The sequence below is a fragment of the Hoplias malabaricus genome, chromosome 5, assembly GCF_029633855.1.
Source record: "Hoplias malabaricus isolate fHopMal1 chromosome 5, fHopMal1.hap1, whole genome shotgun sequence".
NCBI classification, from domain to species: domain Eukaryota; kingdom Metazoa; phylum Chordata; class Actinopteri; order Characiformes; family Erythrinidae; genus Hoplias; species Hoplias malabaricus.
Window position 1 is genome coordinate 10,767,270 of NC_089804.1, and position 25,682 is coordinate 10,792,951.

Here is a 25,682-nt window from a genome sequence, read left to right on the forward strand (position 1 = left end):
GTTTGGTGTTCTCCCTGTGTCTGCGTGGGTTTCCTCCGGGTGCTCCGGTTTCCTCCCACAGTCCAAAAACACACATTGGTAGGTGGATTGGTGACTCAAAAAGTGTCTGTAGGTGTGAGTGTGTGTGTGTTGTCCTGTGAAGGACTGGCGCCCCCTCCAGGGTGTATTCCCGCCTTGCGCCCGATGATTCCAGGTAGGCTCTGGACCCACCACGAACCTGAATTGGATAAACGGTTACAGATAATGAATGAATGAATGAATGAATGTAAATAGCAGGCTGGATTTAAATACATATTTAATTACAATGTACTTACTGTTTCTACTTTATATACTGCAAGTAATTCCACTCAGTCACACCCTTCTTCAAAACTTCCTACCATTGTGATGATGTCGATCACTTGTATTGTCTCTAATGAGCAAATGTGTACTGTAACCTGTGTACATGTAATGTTCATTTTCTGTGTACGCGCACAAACGACACACCAAACGGAAGCATGATACGCGAGGCAGCCATGTTGCTTACGCAAACCCGTAGTTAACAGCAAATGTATCTCTATGCTAAGAGTTCTGTTCCATGCCTCCTGAACGCTAGAAACCAGCTTAAGAGATGGTTCCCTGGTGCATACCATGGACTGAGGCTTAGGCCTATAAAATTATGTGTGGCATGGCCCACCCAATAAAACTTCACCACACATCTCAGACATTCTCCTTCCCTTCTCCTATTCAGATAAGATCATCCGCACAGCTTTAAAGAGCAGTGAGTTTTTTTCCTTGCCCTCAAGAGCTGGGATTCCTTCCATTTCTTTCATGAGTATGAGTCTCCCTCCACCTTCTAACTACATTCAGAGCTTTTTTCTGAGTCTTGTCTAAGCGAGTTCTAAAGCGGTCATTTCTTCTGCCTCTACTCGGGAATTTCACACCGTCCTTAAAGAAAGTGAAAGATCTCAATCTGCTCCAAGATGCTGCGCAAAGTGATATTTTTCCTGTGAGAGGCATGTTTTTCTCCAAAAACAGTATTGTGCACATTCTACTCTTGCTGTTAAAATTCTGATGGTCACAGTTAACGCTCATTCTAACTTGGTTCAAACATCAATTTTGACAAACCCATGTGTGCACTGCATGGTCATGCCCCTAGCTACCTTTTAACACTTACTCCTGACTGCTCTGGTATGCCATTCAGTGACGCTGGCAACCAGGAGTGGAATTAAACCTGCAGCTCTGCACCTGATTCCAGCTCATACACTCAAAAAGAGGTCCAAATTGAAACCAGACCTACATAAGTTGCCGAAGATCTTCAGCTCCGTGGCTCGCCTGGCTCCAGCCTCAGCAGGTCCTGGTTAGCCTGCTGTCCACTGACTGGAGAGAACACTTCTCCCCTAGGGAAGGGATTTCTGGAAGATGATGCAGTCTCTACTGCAACTATCTGTTTTCTATTCACCAGCTTTTCTGTTCACCTTGAGGAAATCAGCCGGGGTTAATGCTCCTATTTTGAGGGCACAGAATCTGGCTTGGGTCCAGCCGAGATGAACGCGAGTACAGCAGGTAATTAGCATTCCTTGTTAACCATCATCTGCACACTTACCCCCTACAGAACCCTGAACAACTGTTCAGGGGAAGACTTAAAAATATTTCACCATATACTGTACATAACATTGTAAAAAGATGGAGGTAATCTAGAGAAATGTCAATGTCAGCATGAGAAACTGAGAAACTGTCATACTAAATGTGATAAATATAGCCAAATTGGCACTTTGGGATACCCATAACACAGCCCACCACTACACCATAAACCCAATCAAAATATATATGTGAAAATGCTAATGATTTCTTTGGGCCTAAGCTCATCTCAGATGGTCCAAAAGATGAAACATGTGCAGTGGTTAGATTCCATGCTTCAGCTGTTCTGAAAACAATGGATATGTTGTTTTCCATGATAATGACAAAAGAGACCAACCAGACTTATCAGTTATTAGTGATAGGTGCAAAAAGCCAACATCTCATCAGTGACCATAGCATGGGTTGCATCCATGAGATCTTCCACTGATGTGGAGCCATACACTGAGCTTGTAGAGCTTGTTCTTATCCAGGAAAGTCCAAGGTTATTTCACCAAGACAATGCCAGGCCAAAGTGCATAGCAGACATTCAGTGGACTACCTGTAAGGCCTACTCTTGATGTGTTGTATACTGTGATGTGCATTTCCTAGACTAGCTTCACTGAGGGTGGTTCACCTGCCTGGGAATGTTTGGTAGCGGACTCTGCTAAGGTGACGGTTTGATCCGGTGGAGTGGCGATTGAATCCCAACATGTTGCCTCAGATCTGGGGCTCTGGGCATGCTGCAGTGGACCTGCTTGCAAACAAAGAACACACTCACTCATTTGTGGTTTTTCCTCACACAGACAAGGAAAGGGCAATGGGTTCAGATGCACTTGCCCATAATTGGCCATGTTGCCAGTTTTATGCCTTTTCCCCAATATTTTGAATACACCAGTGCAACCCTTGCAGGCCCTGCTTTACCCTCTCATACAAGGGGCGCCCTGGCTCTTACCTTGTATTTTTGTTCACAACTAGGAGCCAGGGTATGAAACCCTTACATGTCTGACTCCAACAATGGTTGTGGCCTCTGTGTCTCTCTCTGTGTGACCTTCTAGCAGGCTGTGACCTTGGGGTAAGAAATACTGGGGAGAATGGAAGAACTCCATTAATAAGACTCCTAAATGTAAACCTATGGAAGTTGTTGGAAGTTTTGATAATATCACTTTCTTGTTGCCAAAAGTCTTTGTCCAGCTTTAGTGGGAGACTTTGGTCCTCTAGGAATCTTTGTTGGTGTGGAGTCTAACCAATAGGACACAGTTGCCCCAATAAGACCAATAGAGCCAGCCAAGGGGCCTTAAATAAAATGTTAGTTACATATGTAACTGAGGTTCCTTTAATTCCAATTTCTGATGGTACCTACTTGACTCACTTGGTACCAGGTTGGTTTTCCATTATAACGCCCCCCCCCTCAAGTGAAATATTGATTGTGACATCGCAAAAGTCTCTAATAGGAACCACAGGCTTTGGAAACCACAACAACTGAGGGGGTAACATTAAGCCCTGTTTAATTGTGCATTCCTGTGTTGTTTTTGTTTCTTTGGGATTGAACACAGTTAACATACACAAAGGTACTTTGATGCACCGTCCTGCTCACACTGGAGTTTTTTGTCTGCCGTTCATCAAGGACTGTTTGAATGCCTTTAAAAGACCATGACATAATTTTACGAGCTGCCCTTGTGTGTTAGATAAAAACCAATGTGATCGCTACTGTACCGGATATTTTACAAAAAGCTAGTTTGGTGTCTGCATTTCGTCATGACTTGCACGTCTCTTTAGCCAATCAGTGCTCTGATTAAATATACACATCAAGTTTAGTCCCTACTAAAAATATTAGAAACTCAAATATTACCTGATTCCAAGTACCAAGTACCAAATTTAAACAAGCAAAAAAGCAGAGTAGAGCCAAGTAAAGTCATGTCGGTACAATGCAGTAGAAAAGCGCTATCTGTTTGCACAAGATCCAAGCTAGGTTACAGGGGACCATTAATAGAACCATAATTAGAAACATAAGTAATGTTTTATAGATCTCACCTTGACCTCTGAACTTCTCTTTCATAATTGCTTTTTTTATAGCTGTCCTCTTCATTGTAGGCATCAGTTAGGCATTAAGAACCATTTTAAATTGTTAGTCGACTGCCTAGAAGATCTGAATGTTCCATCTAAGAAAAAAGCTGGAACAATCTGAGAATTTATTTTACAATTTAAGTCAATATTAATATGACAACTCTTGACCTGCCTGACCAGAATTAGGAGTTTACAAATGGAAAGGTATCCGAACTCTTGCAGGTATGAATCACATGAAGCCGGCTCAATCCATTAAACAGCATACTGTAGTGTAAGAAACAGCTGGCTGCAACAGTCTCTTTCTCCCTCACACACTTTTACTCCTTCCCTCTCTTTCATCGTTTCTCATTGTTCCAGAGCCACTACAAATGTATTTCTCACCTCCTTTGGACATCTCCTAAGATGACAGCAATATCAGGGGCAACCACAGAAGAATTAAACTGTGTTTGCATCTCTCTTTTTCCTTTCACTCTTGTCTTTCTCTCTAAAAAGTTTAGGCACAAGCAAGAGTTCATTTAAGTTGACTTATGAAACCCATCATCTACCAAATCTCTATTCCAGTATATGTCACAACTGCTCATCTAAAAAAAATCAACCTGTAAATTCTCAGGAAAAAATGGGCTCTTTTGCTATAAAACCTGGAATATACATGCCTTGGGCTGTAACAAATTCTCCCTAAAAATTACGCTGGTAGAGTATTTCCACCATCAATTACAAGCTGTTGAATGACTTACAATCATTGACCTCACCACAAAAATGATTGCACACTTTACGGGGCGGTTTTTCACTCTACACTTTGACTGAATGTTAATCTAATAAAAGATTCTGGTAGAGCTGACTGACTGCATCACTGAGGCAATCAAGCCAAAATGGAGCTAAGAGTTATTGTGGCCATGTCAGACGGGAAAACAGCTCAGCGCTCAGGAGTTAGAGAGGGTGGGGTCAAATTCTTGGCTTCAACACACCAATCTAGAGAAGCAGAACAAACTAGATTTCTGAATGGACTCAGATTTTTTTGTATCAGCCGCATCAAGGCAGAGACTGAGAGTTTAAAGTCTTTGTGTTTATATGTAAGGGTAAAAAAAAAGTACGGACAATGTTTTCCTTGTCTCTAAAACTTGTTAACTGGCTCACAAACTAAGCAGAGCGTTACTATACTACTTATAAAGACCAGACTGATCTGCATTAAATCTCTTCTTTCAAACTACTAAACATAGCTCTACAGCATCCACAGTTCACTTTGGTTAACTGCAATCATCATATTTTATAAGACTATACATTAGGGATGTCACAATACCAGAAATTCATAAGTCGATACCAGTATCACTAAAATTCTACGATTCTCAATACCAAGTTCGATACTATAACAAACAATAAACCAATGACAGGAATGCATGTCAGCATAAATGCTTTTATTTAACATGCTTAAATGTATTTATTTTTCTCCAGCAAGAAAGTGCAATTAGGTTCATTTGTTTTTGTTTGTTTGTTTTGTTTACTCTTGTTTTTAACCCAGTATTCTACCCCTGTAAACACCAGACATGTTGGGATGCGGGAGCTTCACCCTGATTGGCTGTCTCAACCTCCTCACAACCCCTCCTTGTTTGTGTTTACCTAATAACTGGTCACATACAGATGTTTATATGAAGAAAAAACAACCTGAAATTCTTTTAGGTATAGGAAAGGGTTTGCAAGTTTTTCCAATGCTTACATAACTTCCACAAAACCAAACACGGGTGTTGCCAAATGTATTTATTTATATGAGAATGATAGTAAAATTTACATGTAATTCCTTTTTTACTTAGTGTTTATGACTTGAGTTCATCTCAGTGAAGTCAATGAAAAAACAATACAAGGTCAAACATGAATCATTATCCCATCAGTAATATGTACAGAGATCATTAGACATAGGAGATGATGTCTCTGTGCGGTGAAACACTGATATTCAGATAACAGCTGTCATTTAGATAAAGTAATAGTAATCAGATTAACCTGCAATGAATGAAAGTGGGATTCACACAGAGAAAAATGTACTTAAAGGAAATGGCTACAGGGAAGCGATGTTCGCTGGTTTGTTTACGTTCAGAAGCGCAACTTCTTTTGATGTGGAACAGTATTTTTGAGGGGTTTAACTTCTCCATATGTTTTTTCACTTTTTTTTTTAATTTGTAAATTGAATTGTTTTAGTTTGGTGCTTGGTCTGTGTTTATTTTCATTCAGTTAGCACTCTTCCCAATTTAGTGTCAGTTCCATTTACATAAAAAATAAGTAAATATTACACACCTGTGTGTAAGGAACAGAGCAATATCCTCATTTTAGTTCATCCAAAGTGAGCAGAACAAGAAAGCCTAGCATACAGGACAGAGCTTTTTTTTTTTTACACATTTACAGACACTCCTTTTTTGTAGATCTTTTAGATGTTGATTATTATACACTAGTTGTTTCCAATGTAGTTTAACAGACGTGGAAAAAAAATGTAACACTTTGGCATGTTGAAATTACTGAAATAGTTTGCAAAATACCACAGGATACCACATTATAGTCTTGCCCAATCCTAATACTCAGAAACATACCTCAGATATGATTTTATTTCATATATGCATATTTCAAATGCACCACACTGGAATATTTTTTATATTATTTGTAAATAGTAGGTTAATTTAATCAAAATCTGCAAAGACATTGAGTCTTTATGTGTGACATACTAGAGAAACTTGCAAAATCTGAAAAGTGGTGGCAACTAGTGCCAAATTTCCAAAGTGTTTAACAACTCTAAAAATTACATTGAAGAAAAGTTAAATGTTATTGGCCTAAAACATGGTTTTCAAAATGTGTGCATATACAGAGCTATATCTAATACAAAACAGACCCACTACACCATGATTATACAATCTGACATTACATATAGCAACACAGAAGATACATGGAGATATACTGATCCTTATGGATTATATATTAACAGCTGTATTTGTGTTAAAGCCATTAAATCCTAGTTGCTATTCTAAAGAAACGTAAGTCTGTGCGTTTTACTAAAATACAGATTTGTATCTAATTAAGCTTAATTACTTAATATCTCTAATCTAACAACTAAACTATGTAGATATCTTCAAAATGGCCCTTTATTTTTACTGAGAAATACACACACTGTTTCTCTGTTCAGATGAGGGTTGTATTGGCAGCCAACTCTTTTCAGTGATGACAGAGTAGGAGGAGCCCCAGCAGAGAGCAGATGGATGCTATGCGGTGGGTCAGAGTCGAACTGCATTGCTTGTCGACCTGGAACCTCACAGACTGGGGACCAAAGCAACATGGCTAGCCAATCAAAAGATACTAACTTATGTTTACATGATGTGCTAAATATATATGTAAATATAAAAATACTATTTGATTGACCTTGGAAGCTACATACTGGATGGCCCCTTAAGTTCTGTTAAAAGGTAGGCATCACTGTACAAAATATGACCTCATTGTTTTTGAAAACATTCCCATAATGCTTATAATTTGGTTTTGGTTTCCTGACACTTAAGAACAGCCAAAATGCAAGCGTAAATGGAATGTAAAACTTTGTTTATTTTTAAACATTAACAGTCTCCCCAATACAGGTTTGAATCTTTTTCATCGTGTAGATGTTGGAGCTATTCAGTTATATGGAAGTACTGCTAATACCCTAATATTTAGTGGTGTCCACAAACCTTGGAACCCGTGTGTATATTATGTGTGTGTTCAGATTATTGTTTATACGCAAAAGCCCAGTGATCTCTGCTAAACTGTATCTCATTCATTCATTCATTCATTATCTGTAACCACTTATCCAGTTCAGGGTCGCGGTGGGTCCAGAGCCTACCTGGAATCATTGGGCGCAAGGCAGGAATACACTCTGGAGGGGGCGCCAGTCCTTCACAGGGCAACACAGACACACAAATACAAATTCACTCACACACACGGACAGTTTTGAGTCACCAATCCACCTACGAACGTGTAGGTTTGGACTGTGGGAGGAAACCGGAGCACCCAGAGGAAACCCACGCGGACACAGGGAGAACACACAACTTCCAGGCCCCTGGAGCTGTGTGACTGCGACACTACCTGCTGCGCCACCGTGCCGCCCAACTGTATCTCATTGATCCCAAATTGCATTTTAGTTAGGAGCACCCTTGGCACACCAATCATACTGCTAAAGTGTCCTCTAGTCAAACGTTCTTTAGCTCAAAGTCTACATTGACATACTTTGATTTATTTTTGATGGGGAAAAAAGAATATCATAATGCACTTCACATAAACATTTACAACTCCAGTTTTATTGTAGTGGCTAGGTTCTGTAAAATAATTATTTATTCATTTCTGACATAAAAAAAAGTATAACTCTAGCCTGTGGTTGTCAGAGAAATGCTTAGCCATTGAGTCTAATTACCTCAAAAGTACATTTTGGCAAAAGATCTGAGAAGGGTCTGGCTGCAGATATGCACTCTCTGCCTCACATGCACTGCCAGCCTATTCACGACATCAGTGCATTCCCTGCCACGGAAATGTAATTACTTTGTGTCTATTGATGTTTGTTGAAGAAGAGAAAGGAATACTTTTTCGCTTTTTGGGTGCATTACAGTTGTGGTGCTTCGTGACTGTAAACACACCACAACACACGCCACAACATGCCACATGTAATGAGCTGCTTTAATGAATTTATTCACATCGGCTGGGTATACTCAGTGAAGCAGCACATGCACCATTACTTTAATGAAAGTTATATTTCAGTTAGGTTTTAGAGGTATGCACTCATTTTTGTAATGATACAGGGATTTAGAAAATTACAAATAACATGAACATGTCGGTTGATTGGCAAAAACAAACCATATACTTTTGAGCCATAGGACTGACACTGAATAGACATTAGCGTTCTCATGCTGATAATAATAGAATGAAATAGTGACACTAACATTAAATCCCTACCATGACAATAAGGTTACTGTGTCAGTTTTATTAGCAGAAACACCAAGCTACAGCTCTGCTGCATGATTTCTCTAGCTATGTTATGTACAAAAAAATTGCTACAGTAATGATATGATCATCATACAGCACCAGAAATGTATAAAGTTGAAACTGTCTAAAGATCTCTCTTGACTCATTAAGCAGAAACAGCCAAACAGAACTGTTCAGAACTGCTGTTCTGCTTCTGTCACTGTGGCAGAGAGTGCATCTTGCAGGGCGTGCATGTCTGCAGCCAGACTCTACTGAAAGATCCTAACTGTTCAACCAATAACACAGTTATTTTTCTGAACTACTGTGATCTGTACTGGTCTTAGCAATCAACTCCTTATACTTGATTAGAAGTAACCTTTTTAGTTTTACGCACTCAGTCATATGTATTCTCCTACTCCATTTATATTGTGATTTCACTTACTTCACGAAACACCTGTTGTGGACACGGATGCTCAATTATGAATGCATAGTTTGTAGAATCTCCAGAAGAAACCATGAAAAGAAGCGGAATCCTCTGGAAAAGCTGCACATGAATCTAAAATTACCACGGTCTATGTCAAATATGGGTTGTGGAACAATGGAAATGTGTTCTCAGGACTGGTGAAGCGTTATCCATAAGGCACAATGCCATCAAATAATCACAGAAATGTTCAGAGTTCCCCGAGTAAAGACTGTTACTGCAAAAGAGGGAGATAAACCCTACTAATACCATTGATTTCCTGAAACAATTATGCCTAAATCCAGTTTGTGGATTTAAATATCACATGTCAGTATCTTCTACATTTCTGCTGATGCCTATTTCAAGCTCATGGACTTTATGGTTGATATTACGACTAATAAAAGTGAGAGCTGAGGACATCTGCAGTCACTCAATTAGTCACAAACATTTCTGATAATTCCCTGCTCTCTGTATAGTCATGAAATTATGCTATTTACACCCTAATATTAGACAGCGATGTTGTGCAGAGTATAAGTGGCTTTATTTTTCTTGACATATAATGCTCTACTGGGTTTAGAAAGATGTTATTTTCCTGCACTAGCATCCTACATAAAGAGTAGAGAGTCACATGGGACAGTGATAGCATACCAGCTAATGGATGAACAGATTTTCATAAAATATGAATGGACATAAATCTCTACAAATGTAAATAATTCCCATCAGTCATCAATCTGCGGATAAGATTAATGTTATTCCACTTGCTATGGAATTTAAACTCAGAGCATGGTTTTATTTAGTCAACCAACGAAGTCACACTTTCTTTCAATATTCTGTATTTTTTTCTAGTGTTGATTGATTGAACCTGGAATGACCCTTTACTTAAATCACAGTTCCAGCCCCTAGGAAAAAGTGCATATATCCCTGCCGTCTGTTGAGTTTCCCACAAGGAAGTTGAGAGAAAAAAGGAAACGAGAGTGGGAGTGACAGTAGCGTTATAATGAGCATTCCAGTTAAAACAGCAAACCCAGTGTAATCTTATTTTACCATCTTCCAGCAGACAGATCAGGCAGGCAACATAATCAAGACAGCAAATGATACTGAAGAGTACTGTTCAAAGTAGTTTGTTTAAATGACAACTTCCTTATAAAGAGCAGCAGGCTGAACTGTTCTAATAGGATATCAGTGTCTGTGCCTGTAGCACAGATTCCCAAAGCAAAACATTATATGAACCTCTAGTGATTCTGGCTGTTACAGACCCATTTTTGTTTCACAAACTGACATCAGCTTCTCGATTCCTACAGCGCATGTTAAACATGTTGAAGGATAACTACATAAAGCATGAAGACTCAGACTACATAAAGACACTTTTGCCAACACCACACACACATATTTGTGTACAGTTTGGGGGATAATCATTGGTTATGGCAGATTTATAATGAGACCACAACTGCAGGAACCCCAAGGCATTGTTTCTGCATACTCCTTCTCTATCACAGTTTTTACATGGCAGCCACAGACCTGGCACAGGAAATTCAGGAATGCAATACCTCCTTTATTCTGTATCACACTATACTTCAATTCAGCCAAGATACAGCAGACAGAAGTGACAGACGAAGAGATCAAAACCTTAGAATACGTAGCTTAGACTACATATTGTTCTTATGCTGGCTACAAAAAAGTCCAAAAATCCATTAATTGCAAGTAATACATTTTCAAATGTTTTTTCTTAGAAGTTTGCATATAAGGTACTTCAATTTCATACAAAGAAACCAGAAGATTTCATAGGTTTAAAGGGGACATGCTATGACTCAGTTTTCAGTGCTTGTGCACAAACTTAGACATAACAAAACTATGTCAGTTTTTTGTGGTCTGGCCAAAGCTCCAAATTTCCTTTTATGTGAGAGCACAATGGTGAAAACGAGTACTTCTGTAACTTGCTACTCACTGACATTTCCTGGACAGTTGGGGTCAGCACTCACTATCACATTAAAGGAACAAGCAAACCAGTGAAACTGGGTTCATGTTCATCCTTCAGTAACATGATAATTCAATGCTATGAATCTGAAGGAAACAAGAAGCTGGTACCATGAAAAATTATTAGACAAAATGGTATACAGTGGAACCTCTACTAACGAACGCCTATACTAACAAACTTTACAAGATACGAACCAGGAATTTGAATATTTTTAGCCTCCACCAACGAACCATGACTCTAGAAACGAACCCGAGCCACCGCCAAGCCGGCAGCTGGAAATGGCCACTGGCCCCAATAGACGAGTCTCCCAGACTTGAGTGAGCTTTTAAGCAAATTGTAGTTTTAGCATTCGTGTAAATAGCAGACATCAAAATTCGTGCTAAGTTAAGCCATATCTACGCTTCGTCTCCCCACATTCACCCGCCTACTCTCCATTATTCCACCCACCCCCCACCTCCCGTCATACAGCCAGTGCCTGTGTTACTCCTCCAGCCAGTCGTCATGTCTTCAAGGTAGCGATGTGTAACCACTTAACATTTTATTTCTTTTTTTATTACTGTTTCCACTGTATTTCTTTTTTATTTATAGTAACGCTACATGTATTTTTTTACTAATTTGAGAGTGTTGTAAACATATATCAGTGCAAAAAGGGTGACTTTCGGGGTGGGGGCTGGAACACATTCATTGCTTTTCCATTATTTTAAATAGGGAAAATTGACTCGAGAAACGAACTGTTCTACTTACGAACCGGGTCACGGAACAGATCAAGTTCGTAGGTAGAGGTTCCAATTTATTTTAAAAATGAAGATGTCCAACCAGATGCCAGTCTCATTAAATACGTTTAAGACTGCATGGCTTGTCCGAAGCTGAAAGTGCAACCAACTTTAAAGTCTAAATTTTGGAGTGGTGTTTATTACCAAACGGTGCCTTAAATATTTAACGAAGACAAACACCACACTTTGAGGCTTAAATGGTGCAGTAGTTTAAGACAGTCATGATTAAAAAACAATATCTGGTCATTCCCTTTTAGAATTCCCAGGTTTTTTAACTTGGTAAAGCAAGCCCTTCTGGAATATACTCCAGAAATATGAAGCGTTAATTTCACAGTGAAGCAATGAAATTGAAATTAATTTATATATATATATATATATTTTTTTTTTTTTAATGTGTAAAATACAATTTTAAAAATGTTCAGACACTCCCAAAATTTTTGGGTAAAAAAAAAAAATATTTAAGTCATTTATCACACAAAAGGACAGAGAAAAGATTTTCAGTGTGTTCAATTACAAACTTAATTCTATTTGTTAACTATAAACAAATTTAAAAATTGATGCCTGCCACACCCTTTATCGCATATTTTATTAATTTGGGAATTGAACATACAAGTGGTTGCAGATTTGCAAATGGAATTTTTGCCCATTTCATAACAGAGCTGCTCAGAAGTCTGTGGCAACTGTTGTCTGATTTTCCACTTCAAAAACAATAACAAAATTATAGAATGTCTGAACTTTTCTGGTAATGGAATATATGTATATCCAGAAGCATTAGTTTGAATTTTATATCAAACACATCATTCATTTTAACAAATGTACTTCTTGCATGCTCTGAGACATAAATCAAATTCTCAGACTGCAGCATTTTCCCAAACAAGTCAGCGAATAACTAGCAAAGAGCGACACAGAAGTCTTGAGAACATATATTTAAATTTCTGCCTATTTACTGACTGAATGATGTTGTGGGCTTGGGCTTGCACAGAAATGTAACAAATGAGCAACAAACTTCAGCTTCCAAACTGCATGTCATTTCCTGACAGAAACTCTTTAACAGATTTTTTTTTTATCATGAGGGAAAGTACAGAGGGAGGGTAACACCCACATCAACTTTCATGAATAAGCACAAATCTCTGTGCTATAATGGGATTCAAACAAAACAAACCTGAACAGTTTTGCTGTCCTATTTACTCATGCACAAGGAGTAAACTAGGGAAGTATGAATGCAGATAATAGGAGGCCATTTTAATGTTTTGGCTGATTGGTGAATATCTTCAATCAGCCAAACCATTAAAATGACCTCCTTGTGTCAACACTCATTGTCCATTTTAAATTTCACATTTACACGTACACACGTACAAAACACAAGCCATTTATTCATATAGTTTAACAAATTAAATATCTTGTTGTTTAATTTGCTCTACAATGTATTTTGTTTTTTTTGGGGGGGGGTTCCCAAAACTATAAAACCTGAAAATACAACAGCACAGACACAAATGACTAAGCCATCTTTCACATTTTCCCAGCAAACAGCTGTGTTCTGGCTAAAGCAGTCAAGACTATTAGGACTTCACCACGACAATGGCAGAAGGCCATCAATAAAAACACAGTTAAGGATATAATGAGTGTCAATTAATCAATTAGCCCCCTTACACCGCTTAATCAATTTGCCACGCCAGAGCCTCCGTCATTTATTACAGGATACAGCCGGTTTTGTTCTGCCACGTTAGTCAGCCCTGCAACAGGAACAGACGTTCCAACATAGACATGGTCATTCTTTATATCAAATTATTTCATCAAGGAAATGTTTCTGTAATATTTAGGAGATACAAGAGTGTAGTGGAAGCATTTTTCCCTCAGTCTAACAGGAGTAGACAGAAGCAGTGAAGGTGTATGGAGCCTGCGCACTCAGCACTAAAGACCCTCCGGAGGAGACAGTGTGGCCTGGCAGTAAGAAAGCAATAGTCACCTCGCAATCACATCTCAAACTCAGCCAGCATGGCCTAGGAATATCATTCTCATCTCTCACTTAGGAAACAGTGCCAAGTTTGTAAGAAGCCAAAGTGAAATGCAAATGAGCAGCCTGTATGCATCCTAACTTTCAGTTTTAGCAATTCACTAATTGTATTAACTTCAGTATTTCCTTCATCTAAATCTTGTGGATAAACATCCTTTCACGGTACTGAGTGGTGTACTCACAGCTAAAGGACGGACAGGAACACCTGTGGATCTGAAACAGGAGTGGAACCTTTTTTTTTTCAAAGCTCTTAATGAAACCCAGTCCACTCCTGACAGTTTTGGCCATCCACCAGATTGAAGAATTTTATGAACACACGTTTTGGAGTTTCATCTGTTGAAGGCTTTCTGTTTCATGACAAATGCACTTAACAGCTGTTTTCTCTCAAATTGATCAATCTGTGATTTTTGCACCTAATTGAACGAATGACTGACATAAACAGCGTACAATAGCAAAGCCTACAAATTACAAGTTTTGGTTTTCATTATTTTGTCTTATGTTTTTGTTGTATGGCGACAATGGCTTATATACAATTTCCAGATTTAAAGTGAATGCTAATAGCTATTGTTTTCTACATACATCTGTTTAAAGCTCTTTGTTTAATATATATTAAATGACTAGCAGGGGATTTCTTGAACCTTTATCACTCATAACCGTCCAATTATCTTACTTTACAGTTTTGATTTCTGTCCGACTTAACTGGAAAATCCAGCTGAGAGAAATGCCCCCCAGAGAAGAAAACAGGCCAAAAGCCATGACTCATGTAAAAACTCCCACAGCAAAACATCCCTCCGACTGTCTGTCACTCCTTCCCACAAGATCTTGTTACACTGCCATCAGTACACATCCTCACGCAAGACACCGTGATCCACTGGACAATGAACATTATTATTAATATGCTGACCACTGAATCTGTGAGCACATACGTCCCCATTTGTACTTTCATCATCCTAACACTGACAATTCCTGACTACCAAAATCCTGCATAACAGGCCACGCTTGAGCATTAACTTGCAAATTGCACCAACCTGTCAATATGTCACTGGCATGTTTTCTCTGCGTTTCATTTAGTCCAAAAATGATGACAGCTGCTCTTGAATAGCTCATCAGTCGATGTACTCACCCTTTCTTTTTGACACTGTTGAGTTAAATGACTCCATACTGTGTGTGAATGCAGAGAGGAATGCTGAAGGCATGCGTATTTACTGCACAGCCAGTCATTCATATAACGAAGGCCCATGTTCAGCCATTTAGGGAAGTGTTTTTCAGTTACACTAGATAAAACCCTCCCCACCTAGAGAAAGAGTTGCTGCCAAAAGGCCTTTATTATAATGAGACAGCAATCGTTTCCTGTCTTCACTGTGATGGTGTGACATCCCTATTTTAGAAAGAAAAATCACTTTAGCCCTGAAACACTTGAAATATTTGCTTGAATAACAAATGCAAGATTTTGTGAAAGGCCCAATCCTTTTGTTTATGTTCATTACAAGCCGCAACATGCAGAAAACTAACTGTATTGGCTCAACAGACATTTGCACATCATACTAGCAACACCCACTGTGTCCTTGTTTGACTCAGAAATGCACGTTATTGCTGGCATATCAAAACCACTCATGACTTGTTTTGGGAGGGTTTATTTTCACATCATTCGAAAACCTAGACTGAGCTTTTCAACATGTGAACCTTTCATGGAGAATGGACCTATAATAAAAAAATCAGTTAGGACGTACCAATAAGGAAATTATGGACAAAGGCCAATAAACAATATTTTCACATATCTGCCAATGCTGATGTCTAAAAATGGAAATATTGTAGAAATTAGGACAAAATCCACCTGAATTAGCATTACAGAGAAATGTAACATTTAGTTCTCTGGGATTGTAGAGCAGCTGTGTGAATAAAAAGAGGACAAATCCGAGTCTTCTGCGGAACACAATTAATATCACTTTGAATGATCATGCAGACCTACATAGCTTTATGAAATAGATATGTTGTTAGGCAGATACAATATGATTCAAATATCACTGGGACTCTCTATAAACGAATAAAACCATGTTACATTAATCTTCATCAATAACTAGCTGTGTTTCAACTGACTTTTGGTGCAAACTACAAGCAATAAATTGCAAATTCATTCATTTCATTTCCATTAAAAAAAATCAAGCAACTGAATGCTGAAACCTCTCACATTACATTGATGTGTCAGTGCATTTTTTTTTCACAAAATAACCCAACATAATTCCAGTGTAGTCTTTCACTAAGTTTTAGGTATTGTCAAACCCTTTGCACTAATTAAAGGCTAAGCACCAGCTCTATGAAAGTGTCAAACAAATAAATACAGTGGAATGTGAGTTCCTAACTTGTGTTTATTGATAGTCAGAAAACATGTTATTTCTTACTAATTGAAGGAATAAGGTTTAAAAGACCGTTGCTCCCACCCCCAACGGTGTTCGGAAACTCTAATAGGCATCTTGTCTGTGACGTAGATGGTGGACAACAACTCTAGAAGCTGCACTTAATTTAATGCAAAATGAAGAAAAGGTGTGCTGTCCTTGGCTGCAATAATTCAATGTACAGTGGGACATCTGTGCACAAATGGCCCAAAGATCCAAAAATATCCAGAAAATGGACTACATTTGTCAACTTTAAACAGGCACTTTGGAAAGGACCGTCCGCTCACTCCGTTATCTGTAGCTCATTTCACTGGCGCTTTTCCAACAATATGGGCATGTAAGGACACCAACGAAAGGTGTTCAAGAGCCTCTGTAACATGGAGGTAAACAGGGTAAGGACACTCACTTCGCCTGTTTTAGTTGGTGTTAGTTAACGTTAGCTTGACTTGCTAAACTCGGTGGCTCAGATTATACTCGGCTACGTAGCTGCATTACGGAGGTTTATAGTGTCCGAGGAATTCAAATTCGACTTCGATCACATTTACAAGAATAACGGTACCTCTAAATTTGAGTTTAGCTTATTGCTAGGCTATTGTCATGAATAATATTGGTTATTTAGCTAGCTAGATACTGTCATAACGGTGTGGCGTTGTTCAGCTGTTGTCCACCAGTGACGTCACGGTTGCGTTCAAGAATTTCCGTAGAGAGCTCGGGTTTTTCCGTCAATTTAATAAAATTGTCAGTTTTAAAGCAAATTAAGCAGCTATTTTCATTTTAATTCATACTTATATTTGTCAGTAACTAAAACAATGTGAAATATTCATGGAGGTCCATTAAGTAGTGCTTAGCCTTTAAGGGATGAAAAAAACCATTGCGTTTATATAAGAATCACAATCTGAAAAAAAAACAAAAAAACACTGTATACAAAGAAACTAAGCATGTAACTGTGTCTTGTGAAAGTACAAACTGTGACACTGTGTATCATGGAGAATGGACTTTCTATCTATCTTATTATCAAATGCAACTGCGTTGCTGGAACATGACATCCACCAATCACAACCTCATTCCTATGCTTCCCATGTATCTTAGCTCCAGTGTCATTAACTTGCCAGCGACCTTCATTCATTCATTCATTCATTCATTCACTCTTTGTAACCCCTTATCCAATTCAGTGTCGTGGTGGGTCCAAAGCCTACCCATGATCACTGGAAACAAGGCAGGAACACACACTGGAGGGGGCGCCAGTCCTTTGCACGGTGACACACACTCACACACACACACCTATGGACACTTTTGAGGCAATCCATCTACCAACGTGTTTTTGAACCGTGGGATGAAACCAGAGCATCCGGAGGAAAGCCATGAAGACACAGGGAGAACACACCAAACTCCTCACAAACAGTCACCCGGAGTAGGGCTTGAAGCCACAACCCCAAGAACCTGGAGCTGCGTGACAGCAACACAACCATTACAGTTATCATTTTTCAGACGTTGTTCATAAGAAGCTCAACTTCAGTTTTGTGTACTGAAACAAATCATGTGTTAAGTGTATCATCATAGCTCTGTAACCTGAATTACCATGAATCACTTTCAGCCAAAAATTTAATCAAACATGAATCACCTTAAAAGAAATGCAGCGCTTGCTACTCACCGTGATTGTCATTTTCAGTGCTGCCCATCCGTGCTGTCTCTGGGGGGTGAGAATGTTTGGGTAGGCGTCCTTTGGACATGCCCGAGGGTGGCTTAACTAACCGTGCACTGCTGGAGGTGTCCATGCCTATACAATTACACACAGAGGGACACATATTAATACACAGGACACGATATTGCATTATTAATTCCAACAATCAACCATATTAATTCCTGTCTATGATAAAAGGGCTATTTATGGAACATAGCATCATAACAACAACAATCATTACAAAAGATTCTGGGGCATAACCGCCCACAAAAAACCAGATGCACACAACACAAACATACACACAAAGCTCAGCGGTAGTTGTCACAGTTTAATTTAGGGTACTTAGTCGTCCAGTCACTCTTGCTAAAACGATCAATCACTGTGTTTCCACTGGGGTGGTTTTCAGGCCAGTCACTGGTACAAAGACGAATGAGAAAAATCTACAATGTGTTTATTTTTTTCACAACAAATCTAAATCAGCTCAATATACATTTTTTTTATATTCTGCAATTATACAAGCCATGGGGGACAAATATGACAAATTATATAATTAAATCTACAAATGTACACAAACTATCCCACTATTTACCACATTAGCCATTCACACATAATTCTAATGAAGGCTCTGGGTGTTAACAGGTCCACGATGTAAAATGTGTCCTCAATGAAACTTTCAAAATGAGCTCTATGATCAAGTGATGCCTGATTATTCACTGAGGTCATGTAAACACTTTAGTCGTGAAAATTCGGTTAACATATTATCTTATTTTAAAATTGCAGGGGTGCTAAACTGTTTTACAGAGTTCATGCATGGGAAATCAGGAGAGCTAAAGGCTCTCGTGTTTTAGTTTACTAGAGCAAGCAAAACACTAAACTAGGAAGGAAACTGACACTAATGAATAAGTCAAAATTTTTGCCCTGTTTGATTGCAATAGGAATAAAAGCTGCAAGCTTTTGTTTATTTTCAGTCAGCTCTGCGCTGGGCTTCAATCTGTAAGTCGTTATGAACATCACTTTGATCTATGACCATCAATCTGGCTCAGAAATGAGAAGCGTATGGTAACAAACACTGTCTGACAAAGACTAATTAAAACAAACAGGATTGATTATAGTAGGACCATGGTTTCTTATTAGCTTATATTAATATTGTTTCAATTCTTCATTAAGGTTAGTTTGGAGGGTCATTATAGCAGTCTTTTTTCAGACTTAAAGCCACTGGCTTTTGCGTTAAATACAATGCACAGGCAAGTCCATAAATCCTTGATATATTCCATTAATGGAATACCTCAGTATCTTCTGTTTACAACACCTTCAGCACCTGCCTTTGAGTTCATTCATAATGCAAATGTAAATAACATATGTGTTTCAAATCAACAGATTATCAGCTCTTTCACTGAGTACGGGGAAAAGCATCAATATTATTTCCTGTGGTAATGAACCGTATGCTTCAAGAAATTTTCACAGGTATACACACAGTCTCTATGTCAGTCCCAGTCCCAGCGACACCACGCTGTGCTCTTTTTCCCTCATCTACACACCTGACTCAGAACACAAAGGGTTTATAAAGTTGAATAGTTGAATCAGGGGCTAGAGGAGAAAATGTTCTAAAACATGTACTGTATGGAATGACCATGAGTACTGTTAACTCCAATTCTAGGTCTACATACTCATACACACACACCCGGAGCAGATATGGCACGTTATGGTGGAGTCCACAGGAAAGTAGATCTTAAAAAACAGGTCTGGTGACCACTGCTATATAATTAAACTTTACTATAGAAGCTTGCCTTAATTAACAGTAGGAAACAACAAGCTCAAACATCAATCATTAAAGACAACATTGGCACTTTATTGGGACTTCATTTGGAAGAATAGCAAATACAAAAGTAATTTACTATGAAAAGTAGGTTTTCTTTTCTCTGTTTGTTAAGTTTTAGGTTGTGTTGTTCACATGGACCACTGAGTGTATTGATAGATGGCACCAGGCTCTGGTTTAAAGGTGCATTTACACTGCTGTAGGGATAAGAGATTTTTATCTGGAGACAGCCAATGAGCAGCATATGGTAAACAATTCGTTATACAGGATGTCTGCTACTCTGAAACTCACAACTCTGCACACACTTACTCAACTATATAAAAACGTATTTCAAATTTTAGAGACACGCCCACAAGGCTGGCCAGCAGTTGGCCAAGTAAGCATTTCATTTTGCTTGTGTAAATGCAGAATAAGGCCAGTCAGTCACCATTATCTGAGCTTTCCTTTGTTTTGGGCCATTTTCCACATATTGTGAATGGACAGTACACGTCAAAACTTTGGACATTTTCTCATCCAATGGTTTTTCTTTGTTTCTTATTATTCTCTACATTGTAAATGAATGTGGATGACATTAAAACCATGAAGGAACACATATGGAATTTTTTAGTAAACAAAAAACTGTTAAATAAACCAAAATGTTTTATACTTTAGATTCTTCAAAGTAGCCCCCTTTTGCTTTGACGACAGTTTTGCACACTCTCAGCGTTCTCTCAATCAGCTTCATGAGGTCGTCACCTCAGATGGTTTTCAGTGAACAGCTGTGGCCTCGTCGAGAGTTAATTCTTAATGTGTTTGAGACCATAACTCGGGTTGTGCCGAGGTAGGGGCTGGTACACAGTTCTATAGAGTGAACAGCCCTATACCACCAATGACTAACAAGAAGAGGTGTCCAAACTTTTGACTGGTACTGTACAGGGGCGCCGCTAGAAATCTTGCCCAATCTAGATTCAAAATACATAAGATAATCAGCCAGTTTGACAGCTGAATGCTTGTGCTTTTATAACTAAAACAAGGAATAAAAAAGCAGTTCAGTGATTACAGTGATATACATCACAGCATCAGCAGAAATTTCATGATTATTTCATAATAATAGCTTTGTTTTGTTTTACAGTTAATTCACTGTAAGGCAGTTCCCCTTGTGGTGTTTTTATTATTATTTTTTTTTTAATCTGAGGACTACAGTGTGTAAAAGTTTTAAAAATGGATCATTTTCTATGTTTTAGTCTTGTGCTTGTGAGGAAAGAGTAAGAGATCGAGAGAAGGCTTTTGACGTGTAGGCCAGCCTGCATCAGAGAAAGTTAAGACAGCAAGCCGTTTCAAATGCCTCGATTTTCCGCTCAACATGAAACCACAAGCAGAACTGTGAAGTGCACTTCATCAGACGGATAATAAAACCACAGGCTCAGCCAGACTGACTCTACATCAGAAACAACACACACCTGGGCCTGACCGACACCGACAGCCCTGGTGGCCACTAAGGCCCTAATTCTCTGATGCACATTTAGCAAATTTATTTAAGAGAGAGTGTCTAGATGCATTTCTACGGAAGTAGCCTGTTTTTGCTAAGCAGCTGCTAGGAATACCTTCCATGGTATTTGGGAAATGTAACACATACACGCCAACAATGGCGTCCTGTGTGTGTGTGTACTGTGTATATTGAGCACTCTGTGTAGAGACAGGTACCTTGCACATGTGTGTACTGTGTGTGTATATACTCTGCTGTTCTGAGTGTGTGATTCATATACAGTACTGTACAATAGTTAGTGGTCACCTGTCATTTAATTATTTTCCAATCAAAACTGCCTTATTGTTCATTCAGTGAAGAAGGCTTTCCAAATAAATCGCAGCTATATTTTGACATACGAAGTTCACTCTTAGAAATCCTGCTTCCCAGGATCCAAGGTGTCCCAAACTGAATCATAATGACATCAGGGCCCTGAGGTGGTCTGGCGATTATTTAGAGAACAAGAATATTGTCTTTTCTTTTTCTCAATAACAGCTAAACATCTTTTCACATACATTTCTGAAGTGTTGCCCAGTGGTAGGTGATGATGAACCATGGCGCCAGTTTTGATGGTCTGCTCGGTCTTTGAATGATTGTTAGACATGTCTATATATTTTTAACACATTTCTGAACTGTTTTCCCACTTGTTATACCTAAAGGCTAACCTCTGAAAGTTTCCAGAAGACTAAAAGTCTGTTTTGAATCTGAGACTGGTCTTTTGCACAGTATCTGTGAACTCCATAGACTACATCTTGTGGAAGCATGTGCCTCGTGTTTGGCACACTCCTGACAGCTGCGTGTGGATCATATGAGTGGGTGTTGCCTGTGTGTACTCCTCATCCTTGGACTTTCTAGCCTTCCTTGTACCAATAAAGGCTGCAGAACTGTCTGGTCCAGTGCTAGCTTTGTGCTCTAGATGATAACAGCACTGACCACTGACCCCTCATTGCTGATGATGGAGAACTTGGAGAGTGTCTGGCTGCTGAAAGGCCACACCTACCTGAAACGCTGGAGCCACCCAAACCCCCGGGTCACCCACGTGTGCTTCAGGCTGTGTTTTCTCACAGCTCTCAGCTCCCTCAGGCGCTACATGACAACTCCGCCTGGAGTCCGGGGAGTGTGGGGGGGGGGGGTCCACTACCGGCCACTTCCTCACGGCCACCGAGAACTCTCCCAGCCCCCTACTGTGGCTCCACAGCAGCGGCGGCGGCGGCAGGAGGAGGAGGAGGAGGAGGAGGAGGGGGTGGTGAGGAAGATCAAAGAGAGGTGGAAATGAACCCAAAGACCGAACACTTTCACCTTTTTCCCACACTCCGTCCTCACACTCCTCTTCTTCATTAACATGTACAGCGCCAAGTCCCTCTCTTCACCGCCTCCTTCAAAACAGCACCAGGTCGAGACGTGGTCCGAAAAAGCACAGACACTAAGGGAAAAAGGAAGGGGAAAAAAGCAGCGCCGCTGCCGAGCCCCGCACGCAAAATATCAACTACAAGACGCTTTTATAGGCAGTGAAGCAAAATGGCGACTTTAATACGAAGGAGGAGGCAGAAAAAAATCCTAGCGCCGTGGCGAAAGGGAGGCACGAAAACATGTTTAGTGCAGTCATTTTTTCGAAAGCTACGACCGAGTTGCGAGGGTGGAGAGAAAAAAAAAAAACACAACACGGAAAAGCGCGGTCGGAAAGGCACTGTTTCGACGGTTATTTTGGGCGCAGTCCTCGGCTCCTTCCCTCAGGCTTGTGCCTGTTTTTCATTCGGCTCTAGTGCTGGCCGTGTACAGTAAGACTCTACAGTACGGGCTGCGGGTCATGCGCGGATCCGCTCTGCCCCTCACTGCTGGAACTGCCAACTGGAGACAACTCACAAACTCTCGCGGTATTATTCTCAGCCTGCATGTATTTATTATTTTATTTATTTAATCGAGAAATTAATCTTCGTATTCTGCTTCATAAACGCCCGCGCGCGCGAGAGAGAGAGAGCGTTCGATGCGGTTCGACGTAATGCCGCTCGCTCATGACGAAAACGGTTCGACTGAACCACATCATGTGGGAACTGGGCTCAGCCGAGGAGTGGAGACCGATTACACACTTAGGACTTAAGAGTTCACATTCATACGTTTTACGTCAGATTAATAATAGTTGAGTCATTTTTGTAAACGACCTGCACCTTTAGAGGGATAATCATTGCCCAAACATCTACCAAACATTGCTATTTGGATCATTTCAAATATAGACTATTAGAATTAGCTCATTTCTGATTCTGGTCAAAAGGCTGAAAAGAATAAAACACATAATATCTTGCATTTTTATTCGTGTATGTTTTATGCTGTAAACATATTTATGATATTTTTAAAATCCTGTCATGGCCTAACCCACTTTAGTTTATCTCGTTATTCAATCGTGTTTCAGTCAGTTATTCAACGCCTAGTCAAACTTTTAGCATACATTATCGTGCTCTTCGTGATGACCCAGTAAGCGACAGTGTGTGACCCATAAATTGATTTCGCTTCAAGCTATGACGTAATGTGTCCAGACGTGTGTATGAAATGGGCACCACTAGGGGGCGACGACCGCTCATTCAAAGCGTCGCTCAAATACACTTGGTGTACGAAAGTTTGCAGCCACCCCATGAGTTCACCTGCACCCACTGTGGACAAAGATATTTCACGGAGCCCACAATGGATCGAATGACAATGGGACGCTCTGACATCACGCATGAACCGTATGTCGTCATTCTCAATGCAGAGTAGGTTCCAAACCTGTCCAGAGCAAAAAGCCAAACACCCTCCTTAATTCTAAAGAAATGTTTGATGAGCAGCTGTCCACGCACTTTTATCTACACAGTCTAGAAATATCCTTTCTGATTTATAATTACATTGTTGTTGTTGTTGTTTTATTTATTGGTCAAGAGGGATTAGGGATTTAAACAAACCATATTGCTCTTGTAATTTTACACACCTCCCACTAGGGGGAAGTATAGTCTGAATAATGTGGTGAGGTAAGGATGGTGCGCTATCAGTGGTATACTACACTTCATTATGTCACATATATTGATTTATAGGTATTTCAATTGTGTACAATCTCTAAAACATGATCATCTTCGGTCTATCGATACCAATGTGTGAATTTTTAAAGCTAAGACTGTCCAAAGGACCATAACCTCAAGAGTATGTAGCTATGTAAAAGTAAGTAAGTAAAATGGATTTATATGGTACATTTAAAAGCAAAACCAAGTGCTTTACACGGTCAAGAATACAATCAAGAACAAAGGAAGACTCATGTGAAAGACATTTAAAGCATTGCTTGAAACAACAGAACCAACCATTTTTAAAAGACAAATGATAATAGACGCGTTTATAATTTTGACTTAAACGTAGAGAAGGAGCACATTAGACGCTGTTCCCGAATCTCCTGTTTCATTACGTTTTTTTTTCAATTAAGAGAAGATGCGCATGCGCAACTGGATGACACTGTTTACAATGTGCGCACCTTAAAGTAGCTGGAGGTTTAAGGTTTGGACAAATATTGTAGGCACCAAGGTTTTGTAGCAGGGAACTACACAGATGTTCACATAGTTTTAAAATATAACATTAATAACAGTAAATTAGTTGAATATATACATTCTTAAATAGTATTTATTCATAATCATCATCATCTTTGTTATGAGGTTTGTGCCTTTTTTTGCACCTCATTACACAGTTTTTATATTGCACTTCTTATCTGTCCTCCATAGTTTCCAAGTTCTTATAGCTTAGGTTTGTGGGGCATTCATTATCTATGCATATTTAAGTATCTATCTATCTATCTATCTATCTATCTATCTATCTATCTATCTATCTATCCATCTATCTATCCATCTATCTATCTATCTATCTATCTATCTATCTATCTATCTATCTATCTATCTATCTATCTATCTATCTATCCATCCATCCATTCCGCTCAATCCATTTCAGTAATGAAGTAATCTTTTTTACTGTTTTACAAATTTTCTCTGTTTTCTAATTATTCCATTTCCGGTGGGTGTTCTGGTTTCCTCCCACAAACCATGTAAAATGAACTCATGTTGGTAGGTGGATTGCAAAAGTGTCCACGGGTGTTTTAGTGATTAGATGCATGTGTGGTACTCTGTGATGGACTGGCACCCTGTCCAGTGTGTGTTCCTGCCATGTGCCCAATGATTCTGGACCCACCATGGCCCTGATTAGAATGAATCAGTTACAGCAGATGAATGAATGAATGAACTACGAATCCTTTGCCATGCTGTAAACAATTGTGACATTTTTCCAGAACTGTGAACTTTACATCATACTGCTGTCAACGACTTTTCCAACTTTACGTACACACACATTCTCATTTAAAGCAACATGTATGCGCTCTGTGTGATGTGTGTCAGGATATATTCCGACAGGCCAACACCACTGTAAAGAATGACCTCAGTAAAACTCAGGC

The 25,682-nt window shown here is 39.3% G+C and overlaps 1 protein-coding gene across 2 annotated transcripts in view; it reads right to left on the reverse strand.

The window, feature by feature from the left end:
- znf512b (zinc finger protein 512B) overlaps positions 1–23,051 on the reverse strand; it is a 59,647-nt gene extending 36,596 nt beyond the window's left edge. For both annotated transcript variants that reach the window (XM_066672718.1, XM_066672716.1), the window contains exons 1-2: positions 22,233–23,051; positions 17,883–18,008 (exon numbers count right to left, since the gene is read on the reverse strand). In XM_066672718.1, the coding sequence (XP_066528815.1) occupies positions 17,883–18,006 (124 nt within the window). In that variant the 5' untranslated portion in view covers positions 18,007–18,008; positions 22,233–23,051. The remainder of the gene's footprint in view (positions 1–17,882; positions 18,009–22,232) is intronic.
- Between the last annotated feature and the right edge of the window lie 2,631 nt (positions 23,052–25,682).